The following is a 20,403-nucleotide window of genomic DNA, read 5'->3' as shown; positions in this document are numbered from 1 at the left end:
TATATATATATATATATATATATATATATATATATAATTAGATGGTGGCCCGATTCTAACGCATCGGGTATTCTAGAATATGCATGTCCACGTAGTATATTGCCCAGCCACATAGTATTTAGCAAAGCCAATGTAGTATGGTATATTGCCCAGCCACATAGTATATAGCAGAGCCACGTATTGCCCAGCCACATAGTATATAGCAGAGCCACGTAGTATATTGCCCAGCCACGTAGTATATTGCCCAGCACAGAGCCACGTAGTATAGAGACTTAAAAAAAAAAAAAAACATACTCACCTATAGCCCGTTGAAGTCCTGCTATGCTCACCCTCCGCCGCCTTTCTCGCTCCTCTCCACGCTCCCGGGACCGCTCCATTGCAAGCGGCAGCTTGCGGTCCCGTCCCACTGGGCTGGTGTGAGCAGGACCTATGATGACGTCGCGGTCACATGACCGTGACGTCACGGCAGGTCCTTGTCGCACACCAGCCCTGGGACGGGACCGGAAGCTGCCGCTTGCAATGGAGCGGTCCCGGGAGCGTGGAGAGGAGCGAGAAAGGCGGCGGAGAGTGAGTATAGCAGGTTTTTTTTTTTTATTATTATTTTTAACATGACATATATTTACTATTGATGCTGCATAGGCAGCATCAATAGTAAATAGTTGGGGACACACAGGGTTAATAGCAGCGGTAACGGAGTGTGTTACACCGCGAGCAGTTACTGCTGCCATTAACCCTGTGTGAGTGGAGGGGATTATGGAGCGGGCGCCGGGCAGTGAGTGGAGGGGAGGGACTAATCGGACTGTGCCCGTCGCTGATTGGTCGCGGCAGCCATGAAAGGGGATCACTTGATTGAGCCTGATCATGTGACCGGAGCACTGTTGTATAGTGCAAGTGTGATAAAAATGGAACCGTGTGTAACATGTGCCTGATTTACTAGGAGCAGCAAGCCTCTGAATAAATTGGGCGGAAGGCATGCTGCTCCTGTTCCAGGAAGTCATAGCTACACCATCGGCTGGCATAGATTTGCACTATAGTTTGCACCACTTTCTATAACAAATTTGTTAGCGCATGTGTCAACCCCTCACCTTCCACGAAGCTCCATTCCCTTTTAATTTTTTTTAAGGTGCCATGAGTAGTGGGAAAATGTTTAAAAAGCTGCACTTTTTGGCACAGAAACGGTGTGCACCGCAATTAGCTACTTTTTTACTCCAATTTCGGGCATAATCGCAATAATGTCACCCAATGAGTCATTTTCACTGTTACAATGTTCTTGCTTTTAATGATTCTGCTGAGTTATTGAACATTTGCTGCCATATTCTCCTAGGTGTCAATGTGATCAGCCTATGGGTCATACTTTTTATCACAGTTTCTGGGTTTGCATCTCACCAGCTAATGGAAAGCCGTTATATGTATTCTTAGCTGTTTGCAGTCAGTACAGTTCAGATTATTTCTTTATCACACCTTGTATCTTTTATGGCCGGTCATTCATTTCCATGTCTGTGTTCTAGGCTAATCGTGGCTGCATGCAAAAACGTCCAGTCTGATCTGAAACGTGGCAAGCGTAAAGAAGATGCTTGGAACAAAAACTCTGTGGACCTTGTCCAGGCAACCGAAGTAAGACCAGAACGTCAATAGTTAAACCTCTTTATTCCAGTTGTTGGCTTTCTTGCTACTATAATACTTTTAATTTCCAGGCGCACTGTCATTATGTGGTCGTGAAGCTTTTCGTGGACAAGTTGTCAGAGGTCTTGGATGTGGCTGCTCTTCGGATCTTGAGCACCCTCTGTCTCCTCTACACGCTGCATGGAATCAGCCGAAATACTGGAGACTTTCTGCAGGTACATGGGCAAATGGGGCATGTTTGAAGATGTATTGGCGCACAACCAGCTGCATAGGGGCCACATGCGGCCTGCAGTTCTGTCCCCAGCCATTTGACTCCTCTATGTTCGGAACGTCCTATAAATTATGGGGATAGCTGTGCTTTGGGAGTCATACAATCACCAAATCGTGCATTCGGACCAATCAGCGACGCGGGATTTCCGTTACAGACAGACAGACAGACGGAAGTACCCCTTAGACAATTATAATATATATATATATATATATATATATATATATATATATATATATATTATATTCACTTTTGTTGCCATTTTATAAAAAAAAAAATGTACATCGTCATTGCGCCAGGTAACAAGGGATTAATATTACAGTATTTTTTCCTCCCTGCAGGCTGGCCTCCTGGCACCTGTCCAGTTGGAGCAGATACAGCAGCGGATTAAAGATTTGTTGGTAGTAATCCGGCCTAATGCAGTAGCTTTGGTGGATGCATTTGACTACACAGACACCCAGCTGGGCGGTGTACTTGGGAGATATGATGGAAATGTCTATGAAAACATGTTCGAATGGGCAAAGAAGTCACCCCTGAATAAAACACAGGTAAGGGACTTTTCCACAAATCTCTAAATCTTTATTACATAACTAGATGGTGGCCCGATTCTAACGCATCGGGTATTCTAGAATATGCATGTCCACGTAGTATAGTGCCCAGCCACGTAGTATATTGCATAGCCCACGTAGTATAATGTCCAGCCACGTAGTATATTGCCCAGCCACGTAGTATATTGCCCAGCCACGTAGTATATTGCCCAGCCACGTAGTATATTGCCCAGCCACGTAGTATATTGCCCAGCCACGTAGTATATTGCCCAGCCACGTAGTATATTGCCCAGCCACGTAGTATATTGCCCAGTCACGTAGTATATTGCCCAGTCGCGTAGTATATTGCCCAGTCGCGTAGTATATTGGCCAGCCGCGTAGTATATTGGCCAGCCGCGTAGTATATTGGCCAGCCGCGTAGTATATTGGCCAGCCGCGTAGTATATTGGCCAGCCGCGTAGTATATTGGCCAGCCGCGTAGTATATTGCCCAGCCACGTAGTATATTGCCCAGTCACGTAGTATATTGCCCAGTCACGTAGTATATTGCCCAGCCACGTAGTATATTGCCCAGCCACGTAGTATATTGCCCAGCCACGTAGTATATTGCCCAGCCACGTAGTATATTGCCCAGCCACGTAGTATATTGCCCAGCCACGTAGTATATTGCCCAGCCACGTAGTATATTGCCCAGCCACGTAGTATATTGCCCAGTCACGTAGTATATTGCCCAGTCACGTAGTATATTGTCCAGCCACGTAGTATATTGGCCAGTCACGTAGTATGCACCATATCCCTGTTGAAAAAAAAAAAGAATTAAAATAAAAAATAGTTACATACTCACCTTCTGGAGCGGATCGAAGCGGCCGGTTACCGATGCTCATCGCGCGTTCCGGTCTGAAGAGTGCATTGCGAGATCGCAATGCATGGAGCGGTCACCGGGGCACCGCGAGGAACATCGGTATCCGGCCGCTTCGATCCGGGGGCTCCGGAAGGTGAGTATGTAACTATTTTTTATTATTTTTGACATGAGATCTTTTTACTATTCATGCTGCATAGGCAGCATGAATACTAATAAGTTGGTCACACAGGGTTAATAGCAGCGTTAACCGAGTGCGTTACACCGCGGTTAACGCTGCCATTAACCCTGTGTGAGCGCTGACTGGAGGGGAGTACGGAGCGGGCACTGACTGCGGGGAGGAAGGAGCGGCCATTTTTCCGCCGGACTGTGGCCGTCGCTGATTGGTCGCGGCAGCCATGACAGGCAGCTGGCGCAACCAATCAGCGACTTGGATTCCATGACAGACAGACAGGCCGCGACCAATGAATATCCGTGAAGGACAGAAAGACTGAAGTGACCCTTAGACAATTATATAGTAGATTCCTTGTTTAGAGGTTTGATGACTTTGGTATCCATGGGTGGTAAATGAGCATGACTAATTCCTCCACTGTGAAGATGTTAACGGTAATATCAGCAAAGGTCTAGGGCAAAAAGGACAAAAGTTTAATAGCAACTGCATATTTTATTTTTTATTTTTCATGAATCGACAGCACAAGTAAAGATGAAAAACTTTGCAATGCATCAGATTAGGCCAGGGTCACACTTGCGAGTGTGATGCGAGAAGCTCGCACATCATTACCCGGCACTGCCGCCGACACTCGGACCGGAGTGTTCAGCTGCATAGAAATACATGCAGCCGCACACTCTGGTCCCGAGTGCCGGGTATTGATGCGAGAGGCTCGCGCAAGTTTCTCCCATCACACTCGCATGTGTGACCCTGGCATTAGAGAAATATTCTCAACACACACTTTTTGGGCACTTTTTCTCTTCTGCACGGATCATTCGGAGAACTGTTAAAATCTTACTTCAGAGAAGGATCACATTACATATGCCATCCTTAAAATTGAAACCGCAAAACATACACTCTCAACATTTTGTTCTTGTAAGTGCAGGGAGAAAAAATTCTGGATGCACCTAGCCTTTAGGGTATGTGCACACGTCCGGATTTTTAGCGTTTTTTTTGCGGAATTTCGCTATAAAAACGCTATAATTCCGCATCAAAAACGCTAAAAATATGCATCCTATCATTTAGAATGCATTCCGGATTTTTTGTTCAGATGGATGCGTTTTTTACCGCAAAAAAAACGCATTCCGCAAAAAAAATGAACATGCTCATTCTTTTTGCGGATTTTTTGCGGATTTCTTAGCCAAAATGACTTTCAGGAAAAAAACCTGACGTGTGCACATACCCTCATACAGTGTGTATACTTCTAGGGCTACAGTTAATATAAGGAGCCTCAGATGTTTGTTTTTTTTACCCCTCCAGCTGTTGAGTCGCTCTGTCTCTCTTTTGCTTTCATTTTATCCCTTGTGACTTTTATACTGTTTGGCTACTATGTGACAGTATTACCCATGTCGATGTTCCTGCATCGGAGCACCCATCATCGGCTAGCAGTGTCCACCAACTCCAGTCCACAAAAGCCCACTGGTCAGGTTTTCAGGATTTCCTTTAGTATTGCACAGATGGATGAATGCTTGCCTGTCGAGGTGATGCAATTATGCAATACTAAGGAAATCCTGAAAACATGACCTGTTGGTGGCTCTCCAGGAACCGAGTTGGGGAACACTGGGCTATAGTAATCTGCGCATGAGCAACATTACATGATCTCTTGTTTAGATGTATTAAAACTAATGTTGCTTCTTTTTCTTTCCAAGGTTCATGCGTCCTTCCATAAATATCTGAAACCTCTTCAGTCCAAGCTGTGATTCATCTTCTAAAGAGCAAGGAAACAGGAGCAACACAATTCACTGTATAATTTTTTTTTTTAGCTTTCTTTGCAAAGAGCTTTCCCCCTATTGATTTACCTTTTATAAAGTAATGTTAAGCAGTAAGTCTATGGGAACAGTAATGGTTTTCTGCTAGCGTCACTTTATATTTTTAACAGTCAACCTGTACTGAATACCCTAATGACATACATTCATTTTTTTTTTTTTGGTCTAAATCTTATCTTGATTTTAAACACCCACCCCGTCCTTGTTGTTTGAGGGTGCCATCTTCAGGATTATGCGGTCTCTAGCCAGTAGGCATAATTTGTATTTGAAATAGTTTTCTGCCTAAATGAACTAGAAAATGTCTTAGAATTTGTTGGATAGTCTAGACAAATGGTAACTACTATAATATTTTTCTATACTGTCCGACACAATCTACAGGGTCGAAAAGAGAAGATTGTCATGTCGCCATTTTGGAAACTAGTGACCTACTATAAACTGTAATTAATGCAATAATGTACATAACAGTCTGGACTTCTTATGTGTCTGTGTCATTATTTCATCGAATAGGTGGCAGTGTGTCTGCCTGTACATTATAAAGAAATTACAGAGGTTGTCACTTTATAGACAAAAAAAAAAAAAAAGCTGCACTAAACTGTGATGTTGTGTTGGGAATGTCCCTGATGTTGATCCTACAATGTTTCATGGACATCATGAATCCGAGAGGCTATATCATAACAAGTTTCACTGCCTCTTCACACACACTTGCAGATACTTGTCCGTCAAGCAGAGCCAGTTGAGTAGAAACCAGTGGACCCCACCCTATTGACTAAACAGGGCACCAAGAAGATTAAATAAATTAGAGTATATTTTGTCTGAAGTGCAACACCATTTAAGAAAAAAAAAACAACCTACATATTTGTCATCTCAATGAAGACATTGTCTTGCTGTCATTCTGTCCGGTACCAACCCATCGTATCGAGAAAGCTCTCAATACTCTGGATGTAGTTAGAGCTCTTCGGTGGTACATATCTCGCACGGCTTCCTTCTGTAAGTCGGATGTCCTGTTTGTGCTTCCGGAGGGACATAGGAAAGGTCTACCAGCCTCAAAGGCCACTGTAGCCAAGTGGATTCGCTCCACAATTCAGGAATCCTACCGCGTCAGGAACACCCCTGTCCCAGCAGGGATTAAGGTGCATTTGACTCGGTTGGTCAGTGCTTCTTGGGCCATTCGACACCAGGCGTCAGCACAACAGCTTTGCAAAGCTGCGACTTTGTCCAGTCTGCAAAGCTTCACGAAGCACTATCACGTTCATACCCAGTCTTTTCAAACTGAGCATGCGTGGAAGAATTTCCCGTCAGGGAAATTGTCTTTCGCTCGCTCTCTCTTTTTACTATTGATGCTGCCTATGCAGCATCAATAGTAACAAGATATAATGTTAAAAATAATTAAAAAAAATAAAAAATCGCAATATTTTCACCTACCGGCGTTCCCGCGCAGCGTCACCGATGCTCCCGGCAGCTAGCGTTACTTCCTAGTAATACATTGCGAAATCTCGCGAGAAGTTGCGGTCTCGCGAGATTTCGCAATGTATTACTAGGAACGCTGCCTGCCGGGAGCATCGCTGCGCGGGAACGACGGTAGGTGAGAATACTGCAATTTTTTTTTTTTTTACCTGGTTTGTGTTGTGTTGTGTATGCGTTTTCGCAGTGGAAAACCACTGCGAAGACGCATACACAACAGGTGTACAAAGAAAAAAAACACAAAAATTGAGCTAAACTTGAGTTGGTACACATGCAGAGGTTAAACGCATGTTCACATTGGCCACAAAACATTAAAACCTACAAGAGAAAAAAGTAAGCGAAAACCCTGGTGTAACTAAGTAAAAAAAGCAAAAGTGTATTTAAATAACACAGAGTTTTTAGTAATACTGTTTTTTTTTATCAAAAAATAGCACAAGCCATCCCACCTCGTCAAGGTAACTCTGATCGGGACAGTCCTACACTGTCTAATATTAAAACCTTACCATGTGTCAATGTTGACCTCAATGTGAATAAGGGCAGACAAAAGGACTGGGCCCAACCAGTGAAACACTAGACTGGAGAAGCCTTATATAGTCTCTAGCTCAGAAACAGGGAGGCCACACCCCAGCTTGCACAGAATGCAACAATTACAGAGAAAAAAAAACACAAACATTGAGCTAAACTTGAGTTGGTACACATGCAGAGGTTAAACGCATGTACACATTGGCCACAAAACATTAAAACCTACAAGAGAAAAAAGTAAGCGAAAACCCTGGTGTAACTAGGTAAAAAAAGCAAAAGTGCATTTAAGTAACACAGAGTTTTTAGTAATACTGTTTTTTGATCAAAAAATAGCACAAAAGCCATCCCACAACCGGTGTACATAGCCTCCACGGGTCCGTCAGAAAGACGGGCCCAGTGCACACGTTTTCCACAATCTGAACAGGATCCGTCATTTCAACGTCTTGACGGATCCTGTGCAGATTTGGAAGATGGAAGTGTGAAAGAAGCCTAAGATAACAGGCAAGGGCTACAGAGAGCAGCCAGGTGAATCAGAGAAAAGGTAGTGCTAACATAGAGCAGGAAGGGCAGCAGAGAACAGGCAGGGGCAACAGTTATCAAGCATGCGTATCATAGCAGTCGGGCAACAGAGCAGGCAGGAGCAACCGAGAGCAAGAATGCGCATCAGAGCAGGCAGGCTTATCGCAGAGCCAGCAGAACAGACAGGGACAACAGAACAGATACAGGCAACAAGAAAACAGGCAGGGGTATCAGAGCAGGTAGAGGCAACAAGAAGCAGGGGTACCAGACTACAGATGAAAAGGAGCAGGCAGAGGAGAGAAACTGGTAAATTGTAGAATCAAAAAAGTAGCAGAAAGCAAGACAGAGAGCAGAGATAGAGAATGGCAGAGGGGTAACAGGCAGAACCCAGTGCCATGACATAGCCTCCTATCTATTATTTCTTTAACACCTTTTTCTCAGTCCCCCATGACAGCACCACCAGAGAGAGGGAATCCGCCCTTCAGGGACAGGAAACCTATAGGATAAAAGGTTGATACCTCTCTCCTGCGTCAGTTTGGTTTCCTGTCCCTGACAGGGAACCTTCTAGGATCGGTACCTTGAAGATCCGGGGCCGGCCAGTCGAGCTATGATGGGGTGGAGGCCCCTGTTATGGCCTTTGCGGTGTCCGATGCCTCCACTGCTGGGACCGAGGGGTCTGCAGAGTGCGTGGAGGGAAGCGCTGCCGCCTCCCCGGATTGGGGTAGGGGCTTCGGGGACCACAAGTGCTTCCTGATTTGGGGCGGGCGCATGCGCACGGTGTGCAGGGTGCACCAAGATGGCCGCCACCCCGGCATCTCTACTTCCGGGTCCCAGGCAGCAGCACGCGCATGCACAGATCAATGTATGGGGATCAGCGCTTCCCGATGACGAAGCCCTGGAGGGGGAGGGTGGATTGGCACCAAATCTCTTTTAAAAATCAGCGTGGAAGTGTTTCCTTGCTGCATGCAGTCCTAATAATGGAGGACAGCGATCAGCAGCTCCAGCCGCCGCAGCCATTATAGCCGCAGCAGCAGCATCACCACCAGCACAAGCCGGATGCGAAAGAGATCCTCTGCCGGCACCCGCAGTACTCGCTCCAGCAGCCATTCCATGCAGTAGAGTAAAGGCTCCAGTATTGCTAACCAGCCGACACCACCACCTACGGATCTCATACAGGATCCTATCCCTCCTCCAGAACTGGTACCTGTGGCTGCACAAGATGGGTGAGTGATCTTCGTGAAAGTTCACTAAATAATTGGGGTCCCCTCTTCTCCGTTTATTTTAGGCGAGAAAAAGAATGGAGAAAACTAAGCACAGGTCCTGTCCCCTGTGCAGAAAAGCTTTGCCGCAGACCTGGGATAAGAAATTGTGTGATTCCTGTATAGGACAAGTCCTTTGTGAGGAAACCCCTAATTTCGCCTCTGAGTTACAATCTGTAATTAAATCAGAGGTAGAGACAGCGTTTAAATCCCTTTAAAGGGGAAAGGGTTAAAGAGAAAACACCTGTACCCTATTCCCACTCCGATTCCTCTAGTTCTGACGATGGAGATTCAGATAGGCGGGGTTCCTCCTCCTCCTAGATGAAGTTGATGCCCTTGTGAAGGCAGTAAGATCGACCATGGGGGTGCTGGATCCCCGTCCTGACAAAACGGTACAGGACATTGTGTTTGGAGGAGTAGGTAAAAAAAGCGCAGAGTCTTCCCGCTTAACGAAAATATTCAAGCATTAATTAAAAAGGAGTGGGAAAAGCCATAGAGAGAAAACTCGTCGGTACCCTCCCTTAAAAGGAAATATCCCTTTGAGGAAGAGGATTCTACTTCATGGGATAAAGCCCCTAAACTTGACGTAGCACTAGCTAAGGCCTCAAAAAAATTTGCGCTGCCCTTTGAGGACATGGGAACTCTGAAGGATCTCCTTGACAAAAGAGCTGATACCTTCATTAAAGGGGCCTGGGAATCGGCAGCGGGATGTTTAAGGCCTGCAATAGCAGCCGCATGTACTTCTAGATCTCTAATGATTTGGGTAGATAACTTAGAAAAAACAACTAAGAGACGGTGTATCTAGAACTATAGTGATAGAATCGATTTCCATGATTAGAGGGGCGGCAGCTTTTTTGGCGGACTCATCAGCTGACTCTATTAAACTCACTTTTAAATCAGCAGCTTTATCTAATGCAGCACGTAGGATGTTATGGCTAAAAAGTTGGCCAGGCGACCTACAAACTAAACAGAAACTTTGCTCAATTCCATGTGAGGGGAAATTTTTGTTGGGGGAGACCCTGGATGACATTTTACAAAAGGCAGGGGATAAGGAAAAAGGTTTCCCTAACCTGGCCACACCATTTGTTAAGCGGCCCTTTCGGAATAGAAAGTTTTTTCGGAGACGTCTCCCAAGGGAACAGAACAGATGGGATGATGGGAAAAGTTGAGATAGGGGGTTCCTTTTCGGTAAATTCCTCAAGATAAAAAGACCCCTAAGTGACACCTCCCCCAGAGTGGGAGGGAGATTGTCTCAATACCTCCCGGCCTGGGAAGAAATCTCAACCAGTGTCTGGATTTTGAACTTGATAAAAATGGGACTTCAAATAAACTTTACTTCCCTTCCTCCCCAAAACTATGTGGTCACCCCACTAAAATCCTCACCCCAGCAACAACATGCGTTGGAACAAGAAATTATAAAGCTCATAGACAAAGACGTCATTCAAGAAGTTCCCCCACTGGAACGAGAGACAGGGTTTTATTCCCCATTGTTTCTGGTTCCAAAACCGGACGGGTCCTTCCTCACAATAATAAACTTGCGGAAGCTAAACAGTTATGTAAAGAACCAAAGTTTCAAAATTGAATCAACAATCAAAAACCTGTTTCCGAACTGCTTCATGATCGGATCTCAGCGACGCGTATTATCACATCCCCATCCACAAGAACTCCCAGAAATACGTCAGACTAGCAGTGGTCATGGGAGGGGAAGTAAGGGAATACCAGTACAAAGCCCTTCCCTTTGGCATTTCAGTGGCACCCCGTATATTTACCAAATTGATAGCAGAAATGATGGCCCATCTAAGAGAAAAATACATTTTAATGGTACCTGTGGTGAAATGTGTATATATATCTATATGTGTGTAGTGACATATGGCTAGGGTTATATGTGTGACTAGTGTTAATGTAACATCTGTCCTGAAAGCAAGTCGCACCTGTGTTAATAGGTACTTCCTTGGGACTAGTAGAAATTGTGTCTCCATATCTCAACAGGAGGTCTCGCTAGAGCCAAGAAGAAGGTAACATTTGGCACTTCCTAGGTCTTGGAGGGGAGATGCTAATTGCGGCCTGAGGCTATCTATTCCTGGGAACCTGGTCACAAGTGTCTCAAGAGGAAAATAATATATATTCATTAGTAGAGCGGCCGTGGCCAATCAAACAGCCTGCAATTATGATATTAACCTGAGGGGCCGGTCTAGAGACCTGACCTCAGACCAAAGTTATAAATTTAGGCTGCAGACAGAGAATTGTGTTCACATGATGGGGCAGCCTGAGAAGCTGGTGTGATCCAATCTACATTCATCCTACCCTCAGGGAGCAGAAAGCAACTACCAGTTAGATAATTTCTGTAAGTTTCTCCTGTTTATTTTTATACTGTTTTCCATAAGTTGTATGTCTTTTTATTAGCATATTTTTATACCTTTTTCTTATTGTAAGCATTGAACTTTTTGTTATTAAAGTATAAAACTTTAATAGTTGAACCTTTAAATGTTCTAAAAGAATCCATAGCCTAAGGTGTGTGAGCCTTATGAGTGATAGACATTATTAGTATTATTAGTTCCGGGACTCATCGCCCGTTTATTCGATGAGTGGTGGCAGCGTGTATGAGCGGGTGTGTGGCCTGGGTCAGTGTGTGATTTATGCTCCCATTACAGCATAGGACAGAGGCTGAATGCTGGACTGAGAGTGGGGAGATAGATTAACCCTTGCAGGCACAACCCCAAGTCACGTGTGAGAGCAGGCACGTGACGAATAAGTGACACCACGGAGAAGGGATCCGTGACAGTACCATACTTGGACGACTTTCTAATTGTCAGCAGTTCAGCCCAAAACTGTCGTCAACAATGTAAAAAACATATAACATATGATAAAAACTCTAACAAAGTTAGGCTGGCTTCTAAATCTCCAAAAATCTAAACTAGAACCAACCAGAGTTCAAGAGTTTTTGGGCCTAACTTTGGACTCGATAACACAGGAATGTCGTCTTCCAGACCAGAAAAAAACAAAAAATATTAAATCTTGTCTCAAAAGCTCATTCAAACCCTCATATGACCTTAAGAGGAGCGATGTCATTCCTGGGATCCCTTTCTGCCTGCCTCCCAGCAATCCAGTGGGCACAGATCCACACAAAAAACCTCCAGTGGGACATTCTGAGGAATCAGATTACACTAAAGGGACATCTAGAAGGACATATGACTCTAAATTCAGACACTATTCATTCCCTAGCTTGTTGGTTGAATTCCAACAACCTATCCAAGGGGGTCCCTTGGGTAATAGACATATCTCGAATAGTTACCACGGATGCGAGTCCCACGGGGTGGGGAGCTCACCTGGGCAACAGTATCACTCAGGGAGTCTGGACAGGTCAGCCGCGCTCTATCATACTTCCTTCACAGCCTACAGGGGCATCATGTCCGGGTTTTCTCGGACAATCAGGTAGTGGTAGCCTACCTGAAACACCAGGGGGGGACCAGATCACAAGCCCTAATGAAGACCACTTCCAAAATCTTCACTTTAGCAGAGAACAACTTCCTACGCTACATATAAAAGGGGTAGAGAACCAAAAAGCAGACTTCTTAAGCTGTACCCATTTAAAACAGGGGGAATGGACACTAAATCAAAGCATCTTCGATCAGATCACCAAAACTATGGGGGGTCCCTGTAATAGACCTTTTTGCCAGTGTAGAAAACAGAAAAGTAAAAGAATTTTGTTCTCAAGACCCCAGGGAAGGGCCCTCTGCACTGGATGCATTCATGATTCCCTGCTCTCAAGGTCTTACATATGCCTTTCCCCCTCCTATGCTCATCCCTGCAGTTCTACGAAAAATCAGACAGGACAGGGCGAGGCTCATTTTAATAGCCCCCTTCTGGCCCAAAAGGACCTGGTTTTCCTGGCTGAGGATGCTATCGGTCACCGATACCTGGGTTCTTCCAGATCTTCCGAACCTCCTATCGCAGGGATCGGTGCTCCACCCCCAGTCAGAGAGTCTCCACTTGACAGCGTGGAACTTGAGAGGTCACTACTAAAGGCAAGGGGCTTTTTGGATAAATTAGTTTCCACACTATTGAAAAGTAGGAAAACAGTAACAACTAAAATCTACGGCAAAACCTGGAAAAATTTCTGTCCACCTCTGGGGTAAAATTACAAGATGGGGTCCCAGTTGCTAAAGTGTTAGAATTCCTACGAAAAGGGTTAGATCTAGGCCTCTCGGTAAGCACCTTAAAGGTGCAAATAGCGGCTTTAGGGGCATTATACAGTGAGAATATAGCTGCTAATCCATGGGTAACACGGTTTATTAAAGCTGCTGTAAGATCTGAACCCTTAAACATAAAAAGGCTACCAACCTGGGACTTAAATTTAGTCTTGTCAGCTCTAACAGAACCCCCGTTTGAGCCCATAGATTCGATATCACTTAAAACTTTATCACTTAAAACGGCCCTTCTCACAGCTTTAACATCTGACCGTAGAATAAGTGATCTCCAGGCTTTATCTGCAAATCCTCCCTTTACACAAATCATGGATGATAGGGTAATCCTAACAAACCCTGCTTATCTACCCAAGGTTGCGTCCAATTTCCACAGGTCCCAGGAAATAATCCTTCCTTTCTTCTACCCAAATCCTAAAAATAAGAAAGAGGAAAAAATCCACACCGTAGATGTGAGAAGGTGTCTAGTACAATACTTAGAATCCTCCCAACAGCATAGGAAGGAAGGGTCTCTCTTTATCTGTTTTCAGGGACCTAGAAAAGGACTCAAAGCCTCCAAAAGCACTATAGCTCGCTGGATAACAGATGCGATAGCCTTTGGGTACTCGTCCACTGGAAATACAGTTCCTGAGGGACTCAAAGAGCACTCTACAAGAGCTATGGCGACCTCCTGGGCTGAAAGGTCGGAGGTATCAATAGACAAAATCTGTAAGGCGGCCACCTGGTCATCACCTTCAACCTTCTTTAGACACTACCGCTTAGACCTAGCCTCTTCATCTGACTTAACCCCTTCGTGACATGCGCCGTACTAGTACTGCGCTGCCGACACTGCATTTGTGCCAGCAGCAGTACTAGTACGGCGCACCGATCACCGCGGTCTCGCGCTGAGCGCTGCGGTGATCGGGTGCGGGTGTCAGCTGTGTATGACAGCTGACACCCCTCAGCAATGCCCACGATCGGCGCTATCGCCGATCGCGGGCATTTAACCCCTCTGATGCCGCTGTCAGTAGTGACAGCGGCATAGAGGTGGATCGCGCAGGGACGGGGGCTCCCTGCGCTCTCCCACTGGAGCAACGCAATGAGATCGCGTTGCTCCGGTGACCCGGAAGGAGTCCCCGGATCCAAGATGGCCGCCGGACTCCTTCCGGGTCATGAAATGACCTGGCTAGCCGGCGCCTGCTGAGAGTTGCTGAGAGCAGGCGCCGGAAAGCCAGCTAAACTGCCTGTCAGATCGTTGATCTGACAGAGTGCTATGCACAGTGTCAGATCAACGATCTGATCTAATACAGTGATGTCCCACCCTGGGACAATGGTAGAAAGTTAAAAAAAAAAAATAGAATGTATAAAAAAAAATAAAAAAAATCCCCCCCCCCCCAAAAAAAAAAAAACATTTCCCAGTAAATCCATTTATTTATGTAAATTAAAAAAAACAATAAGAGTACACATATTTGGTAACGACCCGCTCTATAAAACTATCCCACTAGTTAACCCCTTCAGTGAACACCGCAAAAAATAAAAAATAAAAAACAAGGCAAAAAACATGCTTTATTATCATACAGGCGAACAAAAAGTGGAATAACACGCGATCAAAATGACGGATATAAATAACCATGGAACCGCTGAAAACGTCATCTTGTCCCGCAAAAAAAAAGCCGCCATACAGCATCATCAGCAGAAAAATAAAAAAAGTTATAGCTCTCAGAATAAAGCGATGCAGAAACAATTATTTTTTTATATAAAATAGTTTTTATTGTGTAAAAGCGCCAAAACATAAAAAAAATTACCGTATATACTCGAGTATAAGCCGACCCGAGTATAAGCCGACCCCCCTAATTTTGCCACAAAAAACTGGGAAAACTTATTGACTCGAGTATAAGCCTAGGGTGGAAATGCAGCATTTACCGGTGAATTTCAAAAATAAAAATAGATCATTATTTCCCCATAGCTGTGCCATACAGTGCTCTGCACCGTTCATATTTCCCCATAGCTGTGCCATATACGGTGCTCTGCACCGTTCACTGTGCCCCATAGATGTGCCATATACGGTGCTCTGCACCGTTCACTGTGCCCCATAGATGTGCCATATACGGTGCTCTGCACCGTTCACTGTGCCCCATAGATGTGCCATATACGGTGCTCTGCACCGTTCACTGTGCCCCATAGATGTGCCATATACGGTGCCCTGCACCGTTCACTGTGCCCCATAGATGTGCCATATACGGTGCTCTGCACCGTTCACTGTGCCCCATAGATGTGCCATATACGGTGCTCTGCACCGTTCACTGTGCCCCATAGATGTGCCATATACGGTGCTCTGCACCGTTCACTGTGCCCCATAGATGTGCCATATACGGTGCTCTGCACCGTTCACTGTGCCCCATAGATGTGCCATATACGGTGCCCTGCACCGTTCACTGTGCCCCATAGATGTGCCATATACGGTGCTCTGCACCGTTCACTGTGCCCCATAGATGTGCCATATACGGTGCTCCGCACCGTTCACTGTGCCCCATAGATGTGCCATATACGGTGCTCTGCACCGTTCACTGTGCCCCATAGATGTGCCATATACGGTGCTCTGCACCGTTCACTGTGCCCCATAGATGTGCCATATACGGTGCCCTGCACCGTTCACTGTGCCCCATAGATGTGCCATATACGGTGCTCTGCACCGTTCACTGTGCCCCATAGATGTGCCATATACGGTGCCCTGCACCGTTCACTGTGCCCCATAGATGCTCCACATAAATCTCTGCCGCCGCCGCTGCTGCTGCTGCAATAAAAAAAAAAAAACACTCGCCTCCCTTGATTGCAGCTCCCGGCGTCTCGGTCCGGCGCCTCCATCTTCCCGGCGTCTCTGCTCTGACTGATCAGGCAGAGGGCGCCGCGCACACTATATGCGTCATCGCGCCCTCTGCCTGAACAGTCAGAGCGCAGACGCCGGGAAGATGGAGGCGCTGGCCGGGAAGATGGAGCGACGCTCGGCGGCTGGAACGAGGACAGGTGAATATGCTATACTTACCTAGTCCTGGCGATCCTCGCGCTGTCCCTCTGCCTGGTCTTCGGTGCCGCAGCTTCTTTCTCTATCAGCGGTCACCGGCACCGCTGATTAGAGGAATGAATAGGCGGCTCCACCCCTATGGGAGGTGGAGCCGCTTATTCATTTCTGTAATGAGCGGTCCCACGTGACTGCTGAAGAGGGGAAGAAGCTGCAGCACAGAAGACCGTGGGACGGCAGGGACAGCGCGAGGATCGCTGGGACTAGGTAAGTATGCCTCAGCGCCCTCACCCCCTCACCCGCCGACCCTGCCACCCACCTTGACTCGAGTATAAGCCGAGAGGGGCACTTTCAGCCCAAAATTTTGGGCTGAAAATCTCGGCTTATACTCGAGTATATGCGGTACATAAATGAGGTATCGCTGTAATCGTACTGACCTGAAGAATAAAACTGCTTTATCCATTTTACCACACGTGGAACGGTATAAACGCCCCCCCCTAAATGAAATTCAGGAATTGCTGTTTATTGTTCATTCCGCCTCCCAAAAATCGGAATAAAAAGCGATCAAAAAATGTCATCTGCCCGAAAATGTTACCAATAAAAACGTCAACTCGTCACGCAAAAAACAAGATCTCACATGACTGTGGGCCAAAATATGGATAAATTATAGCTCTCAAAATGTGGTGATGCAAAAACTATTTTTTGCAATAAAAAGCGTCTTTTAGTGTGTGACAGCTGCCAACCCTAAAAATCCGCCAAAAAAACGCTATAAAACTAAATCAAACCCCCCTTCATCACCCCCTTAGTTAGGGAAAAATAATAAAATGTAAAAAAATGAATTTATTTCCATTTTCCCATTAGGGTTAATAATAATAATAATAATAATCTTTATTTTTATATAGCGCTAACATATTCCGCAGCGCTTTACAGTTTGCACACATTATCATCACTGTCCCCGTTGGGGCTCACAATCTAGAATCCCTATCAGTATGTCTTTGGAATGTGGGAGGAAACCGGAGTGCCCGGAGGAAACCCACGCAAACACGGAGAGAACATACAAACTCTTTGCAGATGTTGTCCTGGGTGGGATTAGAACCCAGGACCCCAGCGCTGCAAGGGTTAGGGCTAGGGTTAGGGTTGGGGTTGGGGCTAGTGTTAGGGTTGGGGTTAGGGTTTCAGCTAGAATTGGGGGTTTCCACTGTTTAGGCACATCAGGGGCTCTCCAAACGCGACATGGCGTCCGATCTCAATTCCAGCCAATTCTGCTTTGAAAAAGTAAAACAGTGCTCCTTCCCTTCCGAGTTCTCCTGTGCGCCCAAACAGTGGTTCCCCCCAACATATGGGGTATCGGCATTCTCAGGACAAGTTGGACAACAACTTTTGGGGTCCAATTTGTCCTGTTACCCTTGGGAAAATAAAAACATAGGGGATAAAATATCATTTTCGTGGAAAAAAAAATATTTTTTATTTTCACGGCTCTGCGTTATAAACTGTAGTGAAACACTTGTTGGTTCAAAGTTCTCACAACACATCTAGATAAGTTCCTTGGGGGGTCTAGTTTCCAATATGGGGTCACTTGTGGGGGGGTTTCTACTGTTTAGGTACATCAGGGGCTCTGCAAATGCAACATGACGCCTGCAGACCAATCCATCTAAGTCTGCATTTCAAATGGCGCTCCTTCCCTTCCGAGCTCTGCCGTGCACCCAAACAGTGGTTCCCCCCAACATATGGGGTATCAGCGTTCTCAGGACAAGTTGGACAACAACTTTTGGGGTCTAATTTGTCCTGTTACCCTTGGGAAAATAAAAACGTGGGGGCTAAAATATAATTTTCGTGGAAAAAAAATATTTTTATTTTCACGGCTCTGCGTTATAAACTGTAGTGAAACACTTGTTGGTTCAAAGATCTCACAACACATCTAGATAAGTTCCTTGGGGGGTCTAGTTTCCAATATGGGGTCACTTGTGGTGGGTTTCTACTGTTTAAGTACATCAGGGGCTCTGCAAATGCAACATGACACCTGCAGACCATTCCATCTAAGTCTGCATTTCAAACGGTGCTCCTTCCCTTCCGAGCTCTGCCATGCACTCAAACGGTGATTCCCCCCCACATATGGGGTATCGGCGTACTCAGGACAAATTGGACAATAACATTTGTGGTCCAATTTCTCCTGTTACCCTTGGGGAAAAAAAATTGCGGGCTAAAACATCATTTTGTGGAAAGAAAAAATGATTTTTTAATTTTCACAATGCTACATTCTAAACTTTAGTGAAACAATTGGGGGTTAAAAGTGCTCACCACACATCTAGATAAGTTCCTTAGGGGGTCTTCTTTCCAAAATGGGGTCACTTGTGGGGGGTTTCCACTGTTAAGGCACGTCAGGGGCTCTCCAAATGCGACATGGCGTCCGATCTCAATTCCAGCCAATTTTGAATTGAAAAGTCAAATGGCACTCCTTCCCTTCCGAGCTCTGCCATGCGCTCAAACAGTGGTTTATCCCCATATATGAAGTATCAGCGTACTCAGGACAAATTGCACAACAACTTTTGTGGTCCAATTTATCCTGTTACCCTTGAGAAAATAAAAAATTTGGGGCAAAAAGATCATTTTTTGTGAAAATTAATATGACATTTTTTTTTACGGCTCTACATTATAAACTTCTGTGAAGCTCTTGGAGGTTCAAAGTGCTCACCACACATCTAGATTAGTTCCTTAGAGGGTCTACTTTCCAAAATGGTGTCACTTGTGGGGGTTTCCACTGTTTAGGCACATCAGGGGCTCTCCAATCGTGACATGGGCTCCGATCTCAATTCCAGCAAATCTTGCATTGAAAAGTCAAATGGCGCTCCTTCCCTTCCGAGCTCTGCCATGTGCCCAAACAGTGGTTTACCCCCACATATGGGGTATCGGCGTACTCAGGACAAATTGTACAACGACTTTTGTGGTCCAATTTCTCCTGTTACCCTTGGTAAAATGAAACAAGTTGGACCTGAAGTAAAAATTTTGTGAAAAAAAAGTTAAATGTTCAATTTTTTTAAACATTCAAAAAATTCCTGTGAAGCACCTGAAGGGTTAATAAACTTTTTGAATGTGGTTTTGAGTACCTTGAGGGGTGCAGTTTTTAGAATGGTGTCACTTTTGGGCATTTTCTGTCATATAGACTCCTCAAAGTCACTTCAAGTGTGAGGTGGTCCGTAAAAAAAATGGTTTTGCAAATTTTGTTGCAAAAATGAGAAATCGCTGGTCAACTTTTAACCCTTATAACTCCCTAACAAAAAAAAATTATGTTTCCAAAATTGTACTGATGTAAAGCAGACATGTGGGAAATGTTGTTTATTAACTATATTATGTGATATAACTCTCTAATTTAAGGGCATAAAAACTAAGAGTTTGAAAATTGCTAAATTTTCATAATTTCCGACAAATTTTTGTTTTTTTCACAAATAAATGCAAGTCATATCGAAGAAGTTTTACCACTATCATGAAGTACAATATGCCACGAGAAAACAGTGTCAGAATCACCAGGATCCGTTGAAGCGTTTCAGAGTTATGACCTCATAAAGTGACAGTGGTCAGAATTGTAAAAATTGGCCCTGTCACTTAGGTGAAAACAGGCTTTGGGGTGAAGGGGTTAACCTTCGGAAGAAGGGTTTTGCAGGCTGTGGTCCCTCCCTAAGCAACAATCTCTGAAATTCTCTCTGGTAGTGCTGTCATGGGCGACTGAAAAAAGCATAGTTACTTACTGATAACGGTGTTTCTCAGAGCCCATGACAGCACCTGCTTATTCCACCCCTTATCACGTGTGCGGTGAGCACTTTATTATACGAAGTGTGTATTTTTATTATAGACACGGTGTAATCCTGTTTAGCAATATGTTAAAAGTGTATATTTTCTTGTTGTCACTAACCTGGAGGACCTCTGATGCTCTGTAAATCAAACTGACGCAGGAGAGAGGTACCGCCCTTTTATCCTATAGGTTTCCTGTCCCAAAAGGGTGGATCCCCTCTCTCTGATGGTGCTGTCATGGGCTCTGAGAAATACCGTTATCGGTAAGTAACTATGCTTTTTCTTTTTTACTAGTTCCCTTATAAACTTAGGACTTAAACCTGCAATCACTTGATCACTAGTACAATACTTCTGTAGTGCAATGTATTGTCATTTTACCAATCTG

General features: G+C 45.0%; 1 protein-coding gene across 2 annotated transcripts in view; it reads left to right on the top strand.

The window, feature by feature from the left end:
- Nucleotides 1-5,742, top strand: part of ACOX1 (acyl-CoA oxidase 1) — a 62,561-nt gene extending 56,819 nt beyond the window's left edge. For both annotated transcript variants that reach the window (XM_069752060.1, XM_069752058.1), the window contains exons 11-14: nucleotides 1,509-1,614; nucleotides 1,695-1,838; nucleotides 2,233-2,439; nucleotides 5,155-5,742. In XM_069752060.1, the coding sequence (XP_069608161.1) occupies nucleotides 1,509-1,614; nucleotides 1,695-1,838; nucleotides 2,233-2,439; nucleotides 5,155-5,205 (508 nt within the window). In that variant the 3' untranslated portion in view covers nucleotides 5,206-5,742. The remainder of the gene's footprint in view (nucleotides 1-1,508; nucleotides 1,615-1,694; nucleotides 1,839-2,232; nucleotides 2,440-5,154) is intronic.
- The last annotated feature ends 14,661 nt before the right edge of the window (nucleotides 5,743-20,403 follow it).

The sequence above is a fragment of the Ranitomeya imitator genome, chromosome 2 (genome assembly GCF_032444005.1).
Source record: "Ranitomeya imitator isolate aRanImi1 chromosome 2, aRanImi1.pri, whole genome shotgun sequence".
Classification (NCBI taxonomy): Eukaryota; Metazoa; Chordata; class Amphibia; order Anura; family Dendrobatidae; genus Ranitomeya; species Ranitomeya imitator.
Note: the sequence above shows the minus strand (reverse complement) of the source record. Positions and strands in the feature narration are given on the sequence as shown.